This window comes from Microcaecilia unicolor, chromosome 7 (assembly GCF_901765095.1).
Source record: "Microcaecilia unicolor chromosome 7, aMicUni1.1, whole genome shotgun sequence".
In the NCBI taxonomy this organism is placed as follows: Eukaryota; Metazoa; Chordata; class Amphibia; order Gymnophiona; family Siphonopidae; genus Microcaecilia; species Microcaecilia unicolor.
Window position 1 is genome coordinate 200,749,899 of NC_044037.1, and position 17,073 is coordinate 200,766,971.

The 17,073-nt window shown below is 43.2% G+C and overlaps 1 protein-coding gene across 1 annotated transcript in view; it reads left to right on the top strand.

Moving 5' to 3' along the window:
* DNAH7 (dynein axonemal heavy chain 7) overlaps positions 1 to 17,073 on the top strand; it is a 525,690-nt gene that overhangs the window by 459,024 nt on the left and 49,593 nt on the right. The window contains 3 exon segments of the mRNA XM_030210108.1: positions 10,394 to 10,555; positions 11,626 to 11,826; positions 13,907 to 14,068. Of these exon segments, the coding sequence (XP_030065968.1) occupies positions 10,394 to 10,555; positions 11,626 to 11,826; positions 13,907 to 14,068 (525 nt within the window).

Here is a 17,073-nt window from a genome sequence, read left to right on the forward strand (position 1 = left end):
CGGGCCCTGTGGTTGCGGGGCTGGATGGCTGATGCTGCTTCTAAGGCAAAGCTGTGTTCGCTGCCGTTTAAAAGTTCTTTGCTTTTTGGGGAAGAGTTGGATAAGTTGGTGAGGGGTCTTGGTGATGCTAAGGTTCCTCGTCTTCCGGAGCTTCGTCCTAAGGCTGCTAGGGGGTCCGCGGTGCGCGGACGGTTTCAGGAAGCTCGACGATATCGGCCTGGCAGGTCCTCCGGGGGGACTAAGGGTCGTTTTTTCCAGAGAACTCAGTCCTTTCGAGGTGGTCGCCGTGGAGGGCGAGGTTCCTCGTCGGGAACGCCCGGAGCGTCCCGTCCTTCACAATGATGGTTTGGGGACCCAACCTCTGGTTCGCGTGGGGGCTCGTTTGCGCTTGTTTTACCAGAGGTGGGTCCAGATCACCTCAGATCAGTGGGTGCTGCAGATTGTGCGAGACGGCTACGCGTTAGAGTTCGACGGTCCTCTGCCCGATTTCTTTCTCGTGTCTCCTTGTCATTCCAGGCGCAAGGCGAGAGCAGTGCGAGAGACCTTGGCGCGTCTGGTCGAGTTAGGAGCAGTAGTTCCTGTTCCTCCAGGAGAGTGAGGTACGGGTTGTTATTCCATTTACTTCGTAGTCCCCAAAAAGGAGGATGCTTTTCGGCCCATTTTGGACCTCAAGAAGGTCAATGCGGCTCTGAAGGTTCCTTCCTTTCGAATGGAGACGCTGCGCTCGGTCATTGTAGCGGTTCAGGAAGGAGAGTTTCTGACGTCTTTAGATCTGACGGAGGCTTACTTGCACATCCCCATCCTAGAGGCACACCAGCGTTTTCTTCGCTTTGTGGTGTTGGGGAGACATTTTCAATTTTGTGCTCTTCCGTTCGGCCTGGCGACAGCGCCTCGCACCTTTTCCAAGGTCATGGTAGTGGTGGCGGCTGCGCTGCATTTGCAGGGCATTTTGGTCCATCCGAACCTAGACGACTGGTTGATTCGAGCCAAATCAAAATCAGAGAGCGAGGAGGTCACCGGTCGGGTGGTGTCCTTTCTGCAGTCTCTCGGTTGGGTTGTCAATCTGGCCAAGAGTCACCTCGTTCCGTCGCAGTCCCTAGAGTATTTGGGAGTCCGTTTCGACACGAAGAGAGGCCGTGTGTTTTTGACAGCTCCTCGCATCTCCAAGCTACAGTCTCAGATCCGGCAGCTCCGAGCTCAGAGGGCGCCGTCGGCGCGGGAGTATCTTCAGGTGCTGGGTCTGATGGCGGCATCAATAGAGGTGGTGCCCTGGGCCAGGGCCCACATGAGACCGTTACAGGTAGCGTTGTTGTCTCGCTGGTCTCCTCAGTTTCAGAGTTTGGAGGAGAGGCTCTCACTGCCGGAGGTGGCTCGGTGCAGTCTTCGCTGGTGGCTCCACTCTCCGAATCTAGCGAAGGGCATGCCGTTGGACACTCCTGATTGGGTGGTACTGACCACGGATGCAAGTCTGTCAGGATGGGGGGCGCATTGTCTGGGTCAGGTTGCCCAAGGGCGTTGGACGTTGGAGGAGGCGAGTTGGTCCATCAATCGCCTGGAGATGCGAGCTATTCGGTTGGCTCTTCGGGCCTTTCAGAGTCTTCTGGACGGCAAGGCAGTCAGGGTTCTTTCAGACAATGCCACGGCTGTCGCTTATGTAAATCGACAGGGGGGAACGAAGAGTCCCGGGTTAGCTGTAGAGGCGACGGAGTTGCTGTCATGGGCAGAAGTTCATCTGCAGAGTCTATCAGCGGGACACGTGGCAGGGGTGGACAACGTAAGTGCAGATTATCTGAGCAGGCATACGTTGGATCCCGGAGAGTGGGCTCTCCATCCCTCCGTGTTCGAGCAGATAGTGTTGCAGTGGGGTCGGCCAGTGTTGGATCTTATGGCGTCGGCCGACAATGCGCAGGTCTCGCGGTTCTTCAGTCGTCGAAGGGATGCTCGAGCCGAGGGCATTGACGCGTTGGTGCTTCCGTGGCCAACTCAGCAGCTGCTCTACGTGTTCCCGCCGTGGCCGCTGGTGGGCCGCGTGGTGCAGCGGATCGGTCGTCACTCGGGGTTAGTGGTTCTGATAGCGCCCAATTGGCCCCGGCGTCCGTGGTACGGAGATCTGATGCGGTTGCTGGTGCAGGATCCGATTCTCTTGGGGCCTCGGGTGCGACTGGTTCAGGGGCCGATAGAGATGGCAGATCCCTCTCCGTTCTTGCTTACGGCTTGGCTCTTGAGAGGCACCGGTTGAGAAAGAAAGGTTTTTCGCCCAGAGTGGTTGATACGATGTTGCGGTCTCGCAAGAGGTTTACTTCTTTGGCGTATGTGCGGGTGTGGCGCACCTTCGAGAATTGGTGTCAAGAGCGGGCTTATGTCCCTTTGCGTGCTTCGGTGGTGGAAGTTTTGGATTTTCTGCAGGATGGCTTGGAGAGGGGGCTGTCGCTCTCTTCCCTGAAAGTGCAGGTTTCTGCCTTGTCTTGTTTTAGAGGTAAGATTCGGGGAGTTTCCTTGGCGGCTTCTCCTGATGTGGGGCAGTTCCTGAAGGCAGTGAAGTTGATTCGGCCGCCTCGTCGTCCGTTGGTTCCGCCTTGGGATTTGAATTTGGTTCTGGAGGCGTTGGTGGCACCTCCGTTTGAACCCGTGGCATCCATTACATGTAAGGATCTTACTTTGAAGGCGGTTTTTCTGGTGGCCATTTCTTCGGCGCGTAGGATTTCAGAGCTTCAGGCTCTGTCTTGCAGGGAGCCTTTTCTGTCGTTTGCTAAGGAGAAAGTGACTTTACGGACGGTTCCTTCCTTTGTGCCTAAGGTGGTGTCTGCTTTTCATGTCAACCAGGTGATTTCATTGCCTGTGTTGGGGGATCGCGCTGGGGATCTTACGCAATGTCGGCTGGCTAAGTTGGATGTACGGCGCGTTTTACGGTCCGCAGAACGCAGGATTTTCGAGCATCGGATAGGTTGTTTGTGTTGTTTGGAGGTCCCAAAAAAGGGGCAGCAGCTTCCAAGGCTACTCTGGCTAGGTGGTTGAAGGAGACTATTACGTCGGCGTACTTGTTGAAACGCCGTGCCGTGCCCTCGGTGCTTAAGGCTCATTCTACTCGGGGGGTAGCTGCTTCTTGGGCGGAAAGTAGTTTTATTCCTCCGCAGGATATTTGTAAGGCAGCGGCGTGGTCTTCCATCCATTCCTTTGTGAAGCATTACAGACTTGATGTTCAGGCAAAAGAGGATGCTCGGTTTGGAGCGGCTGTGTTGTCTTCTGCTTTTCGAGGGTCCCACCCTTAAGTTTCTACTGCTTTGGTACTTCCCAAGCGTCTTGACTGGTCTGGAGGGTTGAGGAGGAAGGTGAAATTAGGCCTTATCTGCTAATTTTCTTTCCTCTAGACCCTCCAGACCGGTCAAGAGCCCGCCCTGTGTATTATCAGAAGTGCTTTTGAGCCGTGTTCTGCTATGACTATTCTTTCAAGTTTAGTGTGGTTGGAGAGAATTTCTTTGACTCTAAAACAGTACAGAGCGGGACGTTTGGACGTTCCGTCTGTGGAGGCACACTGTTGGTGTTTGACTATTGGTTTTCCAGGTACAGGGATTTTTTTTCTCGTTTTCAGGTTTTTTGGTTTTCTGCTTTGCTAAGCGGATACTGACGACAGATGGCTAGGCACAGGTTATATGTACATAGTTTGAAGTTAGTGTTCTCAGTCTCCCTCTGCTGGTAGGCGAGCATAACCCAAGCGTCTTGACCGGTCTGGAGGGTCTAGAGGAAAGAAAATTAGCAGGTAAGGCCTAATTTCACCTTTAATGTCCCATTAAATCTTTCCACCAACCCATTAATTTTAGGGTGGTATGGGGTAGTACGTACAGATTTCACACCACAGTGTACCCACAGATTTTGGATCAGCTCAGACATAAACTGTGTCACTTGGAACTGAACGGCCTTCCTTTCATTTGCTGCACGGAGAATCAGTAGTGTGGCATGCATTGTATAAGAAGCCCTTTGTATGGTTTCTGACTTTAAAAGTACAATGAATCAGTGTCAGCTTTCAAACACTCCCAATATCCCATAACATTTTTCAACTCTGCAACATTAGCACTGAGCTTGTCGTTATTTTGTTTCAAGAAAATTAAGCATACAAAAAGTATATTTTAAACCAGTTTTCTCTGTTCTGATAATAATAGTAATTTCATGTGGAAAGTGTTCCATCAAAACAACAAGTGCAATTATGAAGAAAATTGTGATATTACAACAAACTGTTCTCAATAAATTCTGTTACACAGTTATGTGGCTAAAAAATAATTATGGTTCTCAAGATTCAAAAATGTTTTTATGAGCAACTAGAGAGAAGAATTTGACACTTGAAATTCTTTTAATTTGTATTTATATGTACACCATTCCAGTAAAAAAACCTCTGAAAACAGAAATATTTATTTTATTTATTTATTAGGATTTATTTACCATCTTTTTAAAGAATTCACTCGAGGCGGTGTACAGCAAGAATAAGACAAGCATAAACAATAGACAATTACAGCAGTAAAAATATTCAAATAACAATACAAAGTATGGCATAGTATACTACTTACATTGTCAACACAATATGCAATAAAACATTTGAATAGACAGCATAGGGTATAAGCAAAGATGGAACATATAGGGGTCCTTTTACCAAACTGCAGTGAAAAGACCCCTATGGTGGCATTGGCGCATGGGTTTTCTTCGCACCAAGGTCCCCTTTTACTGCAGCAGGTAAATAGATTCTAAAGGAAATGGCTATGCAGTAAGTTAAATACTTGCCACATGGCCATTTTTTGGGGAGGAGCCCTTACCACCATCTATTTAGGAGGCAGTAAGGGCTTCCGCACTAACCCAGTGGTAATCGGGCAGTGTGCAAGGCTGCCCAATTACCACCGGGTAAGTCCCCGGTGCTAAAAAAAAGTATTTTGTGAGCACCAGAAATGGCACGCAGTAGAGGCAGGCACTACCACTGGGCTCCTGCAGTAGCCTGGCAATAGTGCTGAATTGGCATGTGACAAGCCCATGGTGGGCTTGCCATGCCTTTGTAAATTGGCTCAATAGACAGGTAAGATAGAGTAACAGGAGTAAGAAAATAAAGGGACTAATATAAAGAAAGTTGCATAAGGTCTGAATGGTGCTTGAAAATTATCTTAGCTACTGTAGGTGTGAACAAACATGTCCTGCTATATTATGTGCAGCTAGTGTCACTCCTTGTGTGTGACTAGCAAGCTAGTTGCTTCTTCTATTAAAGGCCTAGTTGAAGAGCCAAGCTTTTACCTGCTTCCTGAAGTAGAGGTATTCTTTTTTTAAGTGAAGCCTTTCAGGGAGTGCATTCCAGAGTGTGGATCGCTGGTGGGTATCACATCGAGTGATGTCTATTGGAGAGGGTGTGATTAGGGATACTCCTTTGGAGGACCTTAGTGTCCTTGGAGGTATGTAGAGGATCATCCTATTCTTCAAGTACTATGGGCCATTTCCTTTAAGGGCCTTGAAGATCAGAAAGAGTTTGAAATTTAGCCCTGTACTGTGAAATGTATGCAAAAAAGGTATGATGTGGTCACATCGCTTACAACCTTCTGATAGTCTTGCTGCAGCATTCTGAATAAATTGGAGCTGGTGCAGACCCTTTGTAGTCAGACCAGTGTAGAGTGCATTACAGTAATCCAGTCTTGATGTTAATATGACATGCACAACTGAGACAAGATCTGCCTTCCCAGTGTAAAGAGAGTGGCAACGTAGTTGTCACAAAAGATAGAAGCAGCTCTTGAAGGTTGCTTGGATTTGGGGGATCAGAGTTAATGTTGAATCTATATGTACTCCAAGGTTCCTGACTTGTGATTTGAGGGAGAACTTATATTTCCCAAAATAGATTTTGTTGTCAAGTATGTGCCCACTTGTGTTAGGGACCCATAGAAGCTCAGTTTTATTTGGGTTCAGGCAAAATTTGTTATTTTTAGCCCATTCTTAAATTGAGATTAGGCAGGTAGTCAGTTTATTCCGGGCTGTGGGAAAGTCAGGTTCAGTGGGTATGAGTAGCTGTACATCATCTGTGTAGATGTAGAACTGAGTGCCCATCGACCAAATCAGCTCGGCTAGTGGCTTGAGGTAGATATTCTCCATGGTTTTTCTCCAGTATTTGGCAAGCCTTATAAATCCTACCTATAAGAATAGGGCTCTATCATATAGGCTTCCTCTATTATTACAATATCCAAACCCAAAACAAGTAGTCTACAAAACAGTATTCAATGGTTTGTTTTCATTCTAGTCCATCTACCGGTGGAATTGTTTACTATTGAGTAGTAGGAAAATTACTCATTACAATTCTTTTAAAAGGGCTCCTAAAACTTATATTTTTATTATTTTTATTAAATCATTTTAATAATGCACTATCAATACACAACTATAAGACATAATTGTAGTTTCCCTGGGAATGCCCAGCTTCTTTAACTTGTAAATCGTATAGAACTCATATGGGACCTTGTGGGGCAGAAGTGAATATTTGTATTGTATTGAACCAAATAGGTGACTGTGGGGCTCCTTTTCAAAGCATTTAGGCTTACAAAGTTACAGAGAGGGGCATTTTCAATTAAACATCTAAATCAGAATTTGGACGTTTTATAAAAACGTCCAAATTCTGAACAGGAAAGAAGGTCATTTTCAAAAAAGATAGACGTCTGTCTTTTGTGTTGAAAATACTATGGCCATCTTGTGATTTGGACGGGGGGGGGGTGGGGGTGGGGGGTGGGGTTGGTCCATTTTCGAACAAAAAAATGTCCAAATGCAAAACATCCAAAACAGAGGAGGAGTGGCTTAATGGTTAGTGCAGTTGGCTTTGATCCTGGCAACATGGGTTCAATTCCCACTGCTGCTCCTTGTGACTTTGGGCAACTCAAATGCACAAGGGGCATTTTTGGATATGACATCTAAGTCTGAATTTGGATGTTTTTTTGTAAAATGTCCAAAATCAGAACAGGAAAGGTCATTTTCTACAAAAAAAAATTTCTCTTTTTTCCTTTTGAAAATGTTGTTTGGAAAAACATTTTGTTATTTGGACATTTTATTGTTTGGTCCATTTTCAAACAAAAAATGTAGTAAAAGCTTTGGTTGTAATGTAAATCACAAAGCGCATCAGAAAGTCCACATGGGAGAGAAACCATTTGCATATATAGAGTCTGGTAAGAGCTGTGGTCAGAAGGTAAACCTCACAATGCACCAGAGAATACATGCATGAGTGAAACCATTTACATGTCCTGAGTGTGGTAAAACTTTGGTTGGAAAGAAAGCCTTACATGGCATCAGAATCCACACAGGGATGAAACCATTTACATGCACTGAGGAGGTAAAAGCTTCAGTTGTATTGGGACAGGTAATTAGGGAATGTACACTCTTGCTATGAAGTATAGAAAAATAGCACTCTGGTATTTATATATATATATAATGAGACCTCCTTTTTAACTATAGATCTGAATTCAAAGCCGAAATCTACTGATAAACAATAGACACAAGGCTCAGATGTTATAAAAAAAAAATAGAAAGCTTGGTATTAGGTAGATAGTAGAAAAGTGACATCCCAGGAAAGCAATAGGGCATCATTGGGAGCACTACAGTGGACTTTATAAAATGCCCCCAGGTACACATCACACCATTGCTCCCTTACCTTGTCTGCTGAGTCCCCCCCCCCAAAAAAAACCCACTACCCCCAAACAGTATGGACTGTTGCCAAGCAAGTACTGTTCTATTGATACCTGTTTCTGCCATCATGATATTGTGATCCATAGTGTCAAAAGATGCTGAGAAATCTACTGGTACTAACCTGGAAGATGTTCTGAACCAAATCAACAAGTTAAAGAGTGATAAATCATCTGGACCGGATGGTATACACCCCAGGGCACTGAAAGAACTCAAACATTAAATTGCTGATCTGTTGTTAATGATCTGTAACCTGTCATTAAAATCGTCCATAGTACCTGCCAATGTAATGCAAATTTTTAAAAAGGGTTCCAGGGGTGATGCAGTTAATTACAGATCAGTAAGCTTGACTTCAGTGCCAGGGAAAATAGTGGAAACTATTATAAAGAATAACATTACAGAACACATAGACAAACATTGTTTATTGGGACAGAGTCAGCATAGGTTCAACCAAGGGAAGTCTTGCCTTACCAATTTGCTTCATTTCTTTGATGGCATAAATAGACATGTGGATAAAGGTGAGCTGGTTGATGTAATGTATCTAGATTTTCAGAAAGCTTTTGACAAAGTTCCTCATGAGAGACTCCTGAGAAAATTAAAAGTCTTGGGATAGGAGGCAATGGCGTTCTGTGGATTACAAATAGGTGATTGGACAGAAAACAGAGGGTAGGGTTAAATGGCTATTTTTCTCAATAGAGGGGGGTGACTAGTGGAGTGCCGCAGGGATCTGTACTGGGACCAGTGTTATTTAAAAGTTTTAAAAATGATCTGGAAAACGGGACGAGTGAGGTGATTAAAGGCTTCTTGGGAGTTAAATTTAATTTCTACATATTTCTATCTTTAGTTTGTGATTACTTAGACTTGGTGAGGTTCTATGTGTGTGAAAGAGATCAGATATTCTTTTAGCACTAAATGTCTGTGTAGGATCAATCTGTAGTTATTAGGTTTATTTAGTTTTCCAGTAGGTGCACTGATATTTTAGTACCCACTGTAGTGTTTACAGTTCTGGCTTTAGTACCCCTGCCAGCAAAGGTATTATTTTAAACACACCGAGGTGTGTGTGTGTGTGTGTGTGGGGGGGGGGTATGTTGTCCCCTCAGTCCACTCTCACTCCACCTCTAGCCCCCCCCCCCCAACATTGGAGAGCTGGCTACACCCCTGGAATCAACATACCACCCTCAGGTTCTCAGTCTACTGCACTAACCACTAGGCTACTCCTCCACTCTATAGTGAGTTAGACTGTGGTGAGAGCTAAGGTGCAGTTGTGAGGTACATGCCTATTTTAAGAAATGTGTGTATATGCATAAAGTACATGCATGGAATATACGAATGCATTTATAAGCAAGTGTTAATTTGTGCAATAACATTTATGTGTTACTAGGGGCAGAATCATCTATATTACTGTTATAAAACAGATGCCTTTTTTTTTGGAAAATTTACATGGGCAACCTATTATGAAATAACCTGTCACAAGCATGGATGCTAATTCATAGCTCTACCTTGCATACTTTGAGAACAGTTCTATAATGCCTACCTGGAACATATTGTATAAAGGAGAATAGATGCCTAGTTTCCTTTATAGAATACTAGTGTAGCAGGGCAAATATGCACCTACCACTTATTCTGTCATAGAGCTGATGTAACTACTCATGCCTGGATTGGTAAAAAAAAAAACCCCACATGTTAATTATAGTATTCTATAATTTGTGAACGTAACTGTGTGTCCCAGCCAGACTCCACCCATATGTATGCCCACCTTCAAGCTATGTGCAATCACATTTAGGTGCCATTAGCACTTAGCTGGAATATTGGCATTTACATGCGTATGTGCTGGTGTTCTGGTCATTTAAGCGTGTCCTTGCTACATAAATGTTGGCGCCTTTTTTATAGTACTAGCTCCTGTATGGCAGCTTCCAAAGTGTAGAAAACAATAATATTACTTCAAATATAGGTGGTAGACTAAGGAGCAGAAAGGTAAAATTACTTGCCCATGATCATGCAACATATCAATAGCAGTGTTTGGGTTAGAAACCAGGCATCCAGATCCCCAGTCCCATGTCCTGAGCCATTGATAACTTCCCCTCTTGCTGAGCATTTAAAAACCATGTATGCAAGTTATTAGCAATTTGCATATGTAAATTGACGTCAGAAAATTGCCCTTGCCACAGTATGGCTAATAAGTACATAGCATGTGTATTTTTAGTCACGTTTTGTTGACATATTCCTGGGGAAGTACATAAGTACATAAGTAGTGCCATACTGGGAAAGACCAAAGGTCCATCTAGCCCAGCATCCTGTCACCGACAGTGGCCAATCCAGGTCAAGGGCACCTGGCACGCTCCCCAAACGTAAAAACATTCCAGACAAGTTATACCTAAAAATGCGGAATTTTTCCAAGTCCATTTAATAGCGGTCTATGGACTTGTCCTTTAGGAGGGTGATGTTTTGAGTGGGACCAGAAAATGATACGTTGTTTTCAATTCTATGTGCATTATTTTCTGTGAAAAAAGTTGCCCACACAGAAAGTGGGTGCAGATATCTCTGGCAGCATTACGCCTACAGCAAGTGTCAAAGTGAAAGTACGTGTGTATTTTCTAGTTTGTGGATAAAATGTGCCTATAGATTTTGTCCCAATGAAAAGTATTGCATAAGTGTGTATTGTTTAAGTTAAGTTGAAGTGTGATCAGACCCTCATTTTTTCTTTTATATACAGGGATTTGGTGGATCAAAGCTTAGCTCTCTATCGCTTGGTCAAGGCCAAGGACCTATAGCCATGCGAATGTCAGAGAAGGCAATAAAAGAAGGCAGCTGGGTAGTTCTACAAAACTGTCATTTAGCAACATCATGGATGCCAACACTGGAAAAGCTTTGCGAGGTAAACTGAATATGGCCTTTCTTTGAACAAATACAAGAGATGTTATTTTGAAGGACTGGACACTATTTACATGTTTAAAGCGCCAGTTTATATTGTAAATCAGCAAACATTTAAGAAGCGACTTTTAAAAAGCCAGTACTTGCATATGTATAACTATGGCTTGCACAAATACCAAGGGGTGTGTTTTGGACACCTTTTGGGCGGGATTTAAAGTATGAGTGTATTTTCTATTTTGCAATGACAATATATGTACCTTTAAAAGATTTTCCTGTAAGCAAACACCTGCTCCAAGTCACTCATAATTGTCAGATAACTACTCATTTGGACCTAATGTTTGATTTGGAGGAGTGATTGAGGGACAATAGTGCTTATCTCTCTGATACTTAAAACCACCTCAAAAATTTTAAAACATTAACAGTTTTGGAGCTTGGCTCCATAATCGACTCCCTATGGATGTGGACTTTGGCAGAATCTGGTATTTACATGTATAAATGCTCGTACTTCTGAGGAGGGGCATTTTCAATATGACGTCTAAGTCTGATTTTGGACATTTTGTGAAAAACATCCAAAAATAGAGAGACAGAGCAATTTTCAAACCAGAAAAACGTTTTTCTGTTTCAAAAATTGCAATTTTCTAGATGTTTTTGTATTCCGTGCATCTTTCTTTAGGTTCGATTTTTGAAGAAAAAAAAAGTCATAGGGAAAAACGCACAAAAAGAAGCCATTAGGATATCTAGGGACCAGCGTTTTCAGTAGACTGGCCAGATATCCCACAGCGTAAGGGGCACTGCAGTGCACTTCACTTAAAAGGTCCTAGGTACACATGTCACCATAATCCCTTTATATTGTATGGTGAACCCTCCAGGAACAGAAAAAAACCCAGTTGTACCTAATTGTACACCATTGCCAGCTTTCATCTTTAAATAGATTAGCATTCTTAAAAACTTCAGAGCCCAGGTTAGGAAATATTGCATAACAGCGTTTACATATTCTACAAAGAGATTTACTTTTATGATTTAGCTGTTCTGTTTAGACCTTGATATTCAATTTAATCTCTTCTCTGTTCAAAGGAGCTAAATCCTGAGACAACGCATCCAGAATTCCGACTCTGGCTGACCAGCTATCCATCTCCAAATTTTCCTGTATCTGTCCTGCAGAATGGAGTGAAAATGACGAATGAGGCACCAAAAGGTTTACGTGCCAATATTATCCGCTCTTACCTGATGGACCCCATCTCCGACGTTGAGTTCTTTACCAGCTGCAAAAAACTTGTAAGTCTCTAAGGGGCCCTTTTACAGAGCGGCGGTAAGCCCAATGCAGGCTTACTGTTCACTCTTCCAGGACTACCGCCAGCCCAATGCGGCCACCAGTGGTAGTCCTGCCTGAGCGTGCAACATTTCTGGGGGAAAAAGTAAACCCATGGAAATGACTTGCGCGGTGATAAACCAGTTATAAGCAGGCATCGCCATGCGCTGCCCAGTTGCCGCCGAATTAGCACGGGAGCCCTTATTGCTGGCAGTAAGGGCTCCCCATTTCACCACATGGTCATTTGGGGAGGGGGGGATTTTACCAGCTGCAGAAAAAATAGAACTGGCGAGTGGGAAAAACGGCTCCTGCCACTCGTGCAGGGCCCTTTTTCCTGCAACTTGGTAAAAGGACTCCTAAAATTATTGGGGTAAATATTCAGTGGGCATCAATCAGCATTTTTGTTGCTGCCGCTGGTCATGTTTAGGCACCAGCATTGAATATCCAGGTTTATGTGACTGATTATCTCTTATCCAGTTAAGTGTAATACAAAGCCACAGTAAAAAGTAGTGTGAGCATGTCTTTTTGGCACTCGCTGTGCCACTTTTTACCATGGCTGGGAATAAAAGGCCATTTTTTAATGGTGCAGGAAATGGGCATGCGTAAAAACTAAAACTAGTGCATGCCTACTTATAGCCCAAGCCTTTACCGCCAGCCATTGATCTAGTGGTAAGGGCTCACGTGCTACCCATGCGATAACTATGCAATGTGCCCCGATGTGGCCACACTGCTGATTATTGCCAGAAATGCCCCCTGCAGTAGAAGATAGAAAAATATTTTCTACCATGGGATTCGGCGCATACCAAACTCGGAATTACCACCCAACCTACCCCTCTTGATGCAGCATCTCTCTCCCTCTCTCCCCATCCCATGCAGTACCTAACTGGCTGCCTCCCTTGTTGTCCCTCCAAAGATGCAGTATCTATCTTCCCCCTCCAGAAAGAACAGCACCTCTCTGCTCTCGTATTTCCTTGCCTCTTGCCCATCTTCTTTTGCCAAGTGCCGACTGCAGCAATTAATTTTTCTTTAAGCAGTGCTGGAACACATCAGCAGGAGCAGACTTCTTCAGCCAATCCCACGGGCCTTCCTTCAGCCTGCCCTGCCCCCAAGGGCTGAAGGAAGGCCCCCCAGGATTGGCTGAAGCAGCCCGTTCCTGCTGCACTGGTTTAAAAAGAAATTAATCCCAGATTCGCAGCAAAAGAAGAGAGGTCCAGGTGGAGGATAAAGTGAGAGAGAGGAATGCTGTGTGAGGGATGAAGATGACCAAAGCCACAGGGGCGCCGCCGATGCTGCCAGGAGGGCACCTGAGCCCAAATGTCTGAAAAAAAATAACAAACGTCTCTCGCAAGCTGGTGCAAACTGGCTCCAGCACACCACTGTATAGGAATGTGAAATTTTCCATAGAAAAAGAAATTCAAGGACAAAGAGTTGCAGGCAGAAAGGTACAAAAGAAACATGATAAAATACTGAGGGAACAGATGTCTGGACTAGGTTACCAACAGAGATAATGACAATTGATAACCTGATAACATTTAAACATGTTCTGTGAAAACTGTTGCATACCTGATAAAATGTAAGCCTGTTTTGGGAGCACCTCTAAAACCATCCTTTTTATATCCAGCCAAATCTAGCCACTTTGTGAAATTAGAGGGCTACAGTACATGTAGCTACTGAATAAGAATGTTTAAAAGCTGGATTTTAAGCAGTGATCACCAGGAGTTTGATAGTTGAACTCTGAAAACGGACCCTATAGATTATCAGGTTTTTGAATTTTATCTAAGTTTAAAGATATAAGACTTGCAGCTGAATGCAGACTCCAAGTTGATATCTATTTCAAATTAACAACTGTTTTATATTCACCCCAAACATTTTACTGCAAAAGTGGAAAACAATAGTCATCTCAGGTGTATATGTGCATTGAGTAGATAGGAAAAAAATAATTAAAAAACATAATTATGTCTCACTGTAGTGGATTTATGATTATCTTTTTTACAGAAACAAACTAATTTTAGTTTTCTTTAATTTTCTTGGGACTGGTTTTGAAAGCCTGAATTCAAAAAGCTGCTGTACGGCCTCTGTTTCTTCCATGCCCTAGTTCAAGAAAGGCGAAAATTTGGTCCGTTGGGTTGGAATATTCCCTATGAATTCAATGAGACAGATATGAGAATCAGTGTTCAGCAGCTGCACATGTTCCTAAACCAGTATGAGGTAAAGATTACTATAGGGACAATGCATGTGTTTATTGGAATATCAAATATTAATATATTCTGCTCAATTCCTGCTTCTCTACTTTGAGGTAATTGAAACAGCCTGTTTCAGTTGTATTGAAATTTAACTTCAAGCATGATTGGAATGCTCTTGATACATCTGTTTCTTACTGTGTGTTAACTGCTTTTAAGGAGTGATTTTATAACTGCCTGCCTTGGCAAAAAATATTTTTCATTCCATGGATGCTACAATATTTTCAAAGCAAAAGTACACAAATACTTTCACTTTGAAAATTATCCCAGGAAAAGTACCTACACACAATCATGCCTGCTAATTTGTACAGGGAACAGAGGAGGGGTGGGGAAGATAGGCTCTATCCAAACAATGGGGGAGACATATAATTTAATTAAACAATGATATTTATTGCAAATGGTTGACTCAACACAGCCGTGTTTCGGTGCCATAGTGCCTTCTTCAGGAGTCTATAAAAACAAATATAATAACAAATATAAAACATAAATATTGCAAATATATATATATATATATATATATGTATATATATATATATAAAATCTCATATGGACATCTCAAAAGCGTATAAAGGAATAAAAACAGATAGCATACGTAAAATATAAATATGTAAACAAAGTCATAACATATTCAAATCAATAATATCAAATAATATCAAATAGTATCAAATAATATCAAATGTCATTAAAATGGTGTTGCAAGGTGTTTCACCTGTCTGAAACCGACATTTATTGATTCATTTATTAGACATCTCAAATTATTTGTATGTGTTTATATATATTGTTACGTGATTTGCTAATGTTACTGTATGTGATTATTTATTTTTGTATTTATTCTTGTTTTTATAGAGAGTTTAGACCCCTGATGCAGGCATTGTTTGTGCCAACAAGGAAGAAAAATCCACCTGGTGGATGGACAACAGAATCCCACAGAATAAATGAAGTATGAAGAAAAGTGGGAAATGGACCAATAACTTCAGAGACTGGAACAGCTGGATCATATACAGAAAATGTTTTACAGTGGGGGAAATAAGTATTTGATCCCTTGCTGATTTTGTAAGTTTGCCCACTGACAAAGACATGAGCAGCCCATAATTGAAGGGTAGGTTATTGGTAACAGTGAGAGATAGCACATCACAAATTAAATCCGGAAAATCACATTGTGGAAAGTATATGAATTTATTTGCATTCTGCAGAGGGAAATAAGTATTTGATCCCCCACCAACCAGTAAGAGATCTGGCCCCTACAGACCAGGTAGATGCTCCAAATCAACTCGTTACCTGCATGACAGACAGCTGTCGGCAATGGTCACCTGTATGAAAGACACCTGTCCACAGACTCAGTGAATCAGTCAGACTCTAACCTCTACAAAATGGCCAAGAGCAAGGAGCTGTCTAAGGATGTCAGGGACAAGATCATACACCTGCACAAGGCTGGAATGGGCTACAAAACCATCAGTAAGACGCTGGGCGAGAAGGAGACAACTGTTGGTGCCATAGTAAGAAAATGGAAGAAGTACAAAATGACTGTCAATCGACAAAGATCTGGGGCTCCACGCAAAATCTCACCTCGTGGGGTATCCTTGATCATGAGGAAGGTTAGAAATCAGCCTACAACTACAAGGGGGGAACTTGTCAATGATCTCAAGGCAGCTGGGACCACTGTCACCACGAAAACCATTGGTAACACATTACGACATAACGGATTGCAATCCTGCAGTGCCCGCAAGGTCCCCCTGCTCCGGAAGGCACATGTGACGGCCCGTCTGAAGTTTGCCAGTGAACACCTGGATGATGCCGAGAGTGATTGGGAGAAGGTGCTGTGGTCAGATGAGACAAAAATTGAGCTCTTTGGCATGAACTCAACTCGCCGTGTTTGGAGGAAGAGAAATGCTGCCTATGACCCAAAGAACACCGTCCCCACTGTCAAGCATGGAGGTGGAAATGTTATGTTTTGGGGGTGTTTCTCTGCTAAGGGCACAGGACTACTTCACCGCATCAATGGGAGAATGGATGGGGCCATGTACCGTACAATTCTGAGTGACAACCTCCTTCCCTCCACCAGGGCCTTAAAAATGGGTCGTGGCTGGGTCTTCCAGCATGACAATGACCCAAAACATACAGCCAAGGCAACAAAGGAGTGGCTCAGGAAGAAGCACATTAGGGTCATGGAGTGGCCTAGCCAGTCACCAGACCTTAATCCCATTGAAAACTTATGGAGGGAGCTGAAGCTGCGAGTTGCCAAGCGACAGCCCAGAACTCTTAATGATTTAGAGATGATCTGCAAAGAGGAGTGGACCAAAATTCCTCCTGACATGTGTGAAAACCTCATCATCAACTACAGAAGACGTCTGACCGCTGTGCTTGCCAACAAGGGTTTTGCCACCAAGTATTAGGTCTTGTTTGCCAGAGGGATTAAATACTTATTTCCCTCTGCAGAATGCAAATAAATTCATATACTTTCCACAATGTGATTTTCCGGATTTAATTTGTGATGTGCTATCTCTCACTGTTACCAATAACCTACCCTTCAATTATGGGCTGCTCATGTCTTTGTCAGTGGGCAAACTTACAAAATCAGCAAGGGATCAAATACTTATTTCCCCCACTGTATTACAGACTCAATACAGATCTGTATTTCAGCCAAAGGCCTACCTCAGGAGTCTAAAAGAATATATATAAAAAAAATAACATGTAAAACAAACAAATAGTATTTTATTATTTGTTTGTTTTACATGTTATCTTTTTATATATTCTTTTAGACTCCTGAGGCAGGCCTGTGGCCGAAACACAGATCTGTGTCGAGTCTGTAATAAAACATTTTCTGTATATGATCCAGCTGTCCCAGTCTCTGAAGTTATTGGTCCATTTCCCAGTTTTCTTCATACTTCATTGTTTGTGCCAAAACATGACCGTGTCGGGTCGTTGTGTACATGCTGTTGACTCTGGCAATAAAGTCCTTTTGGTTGCACAAAT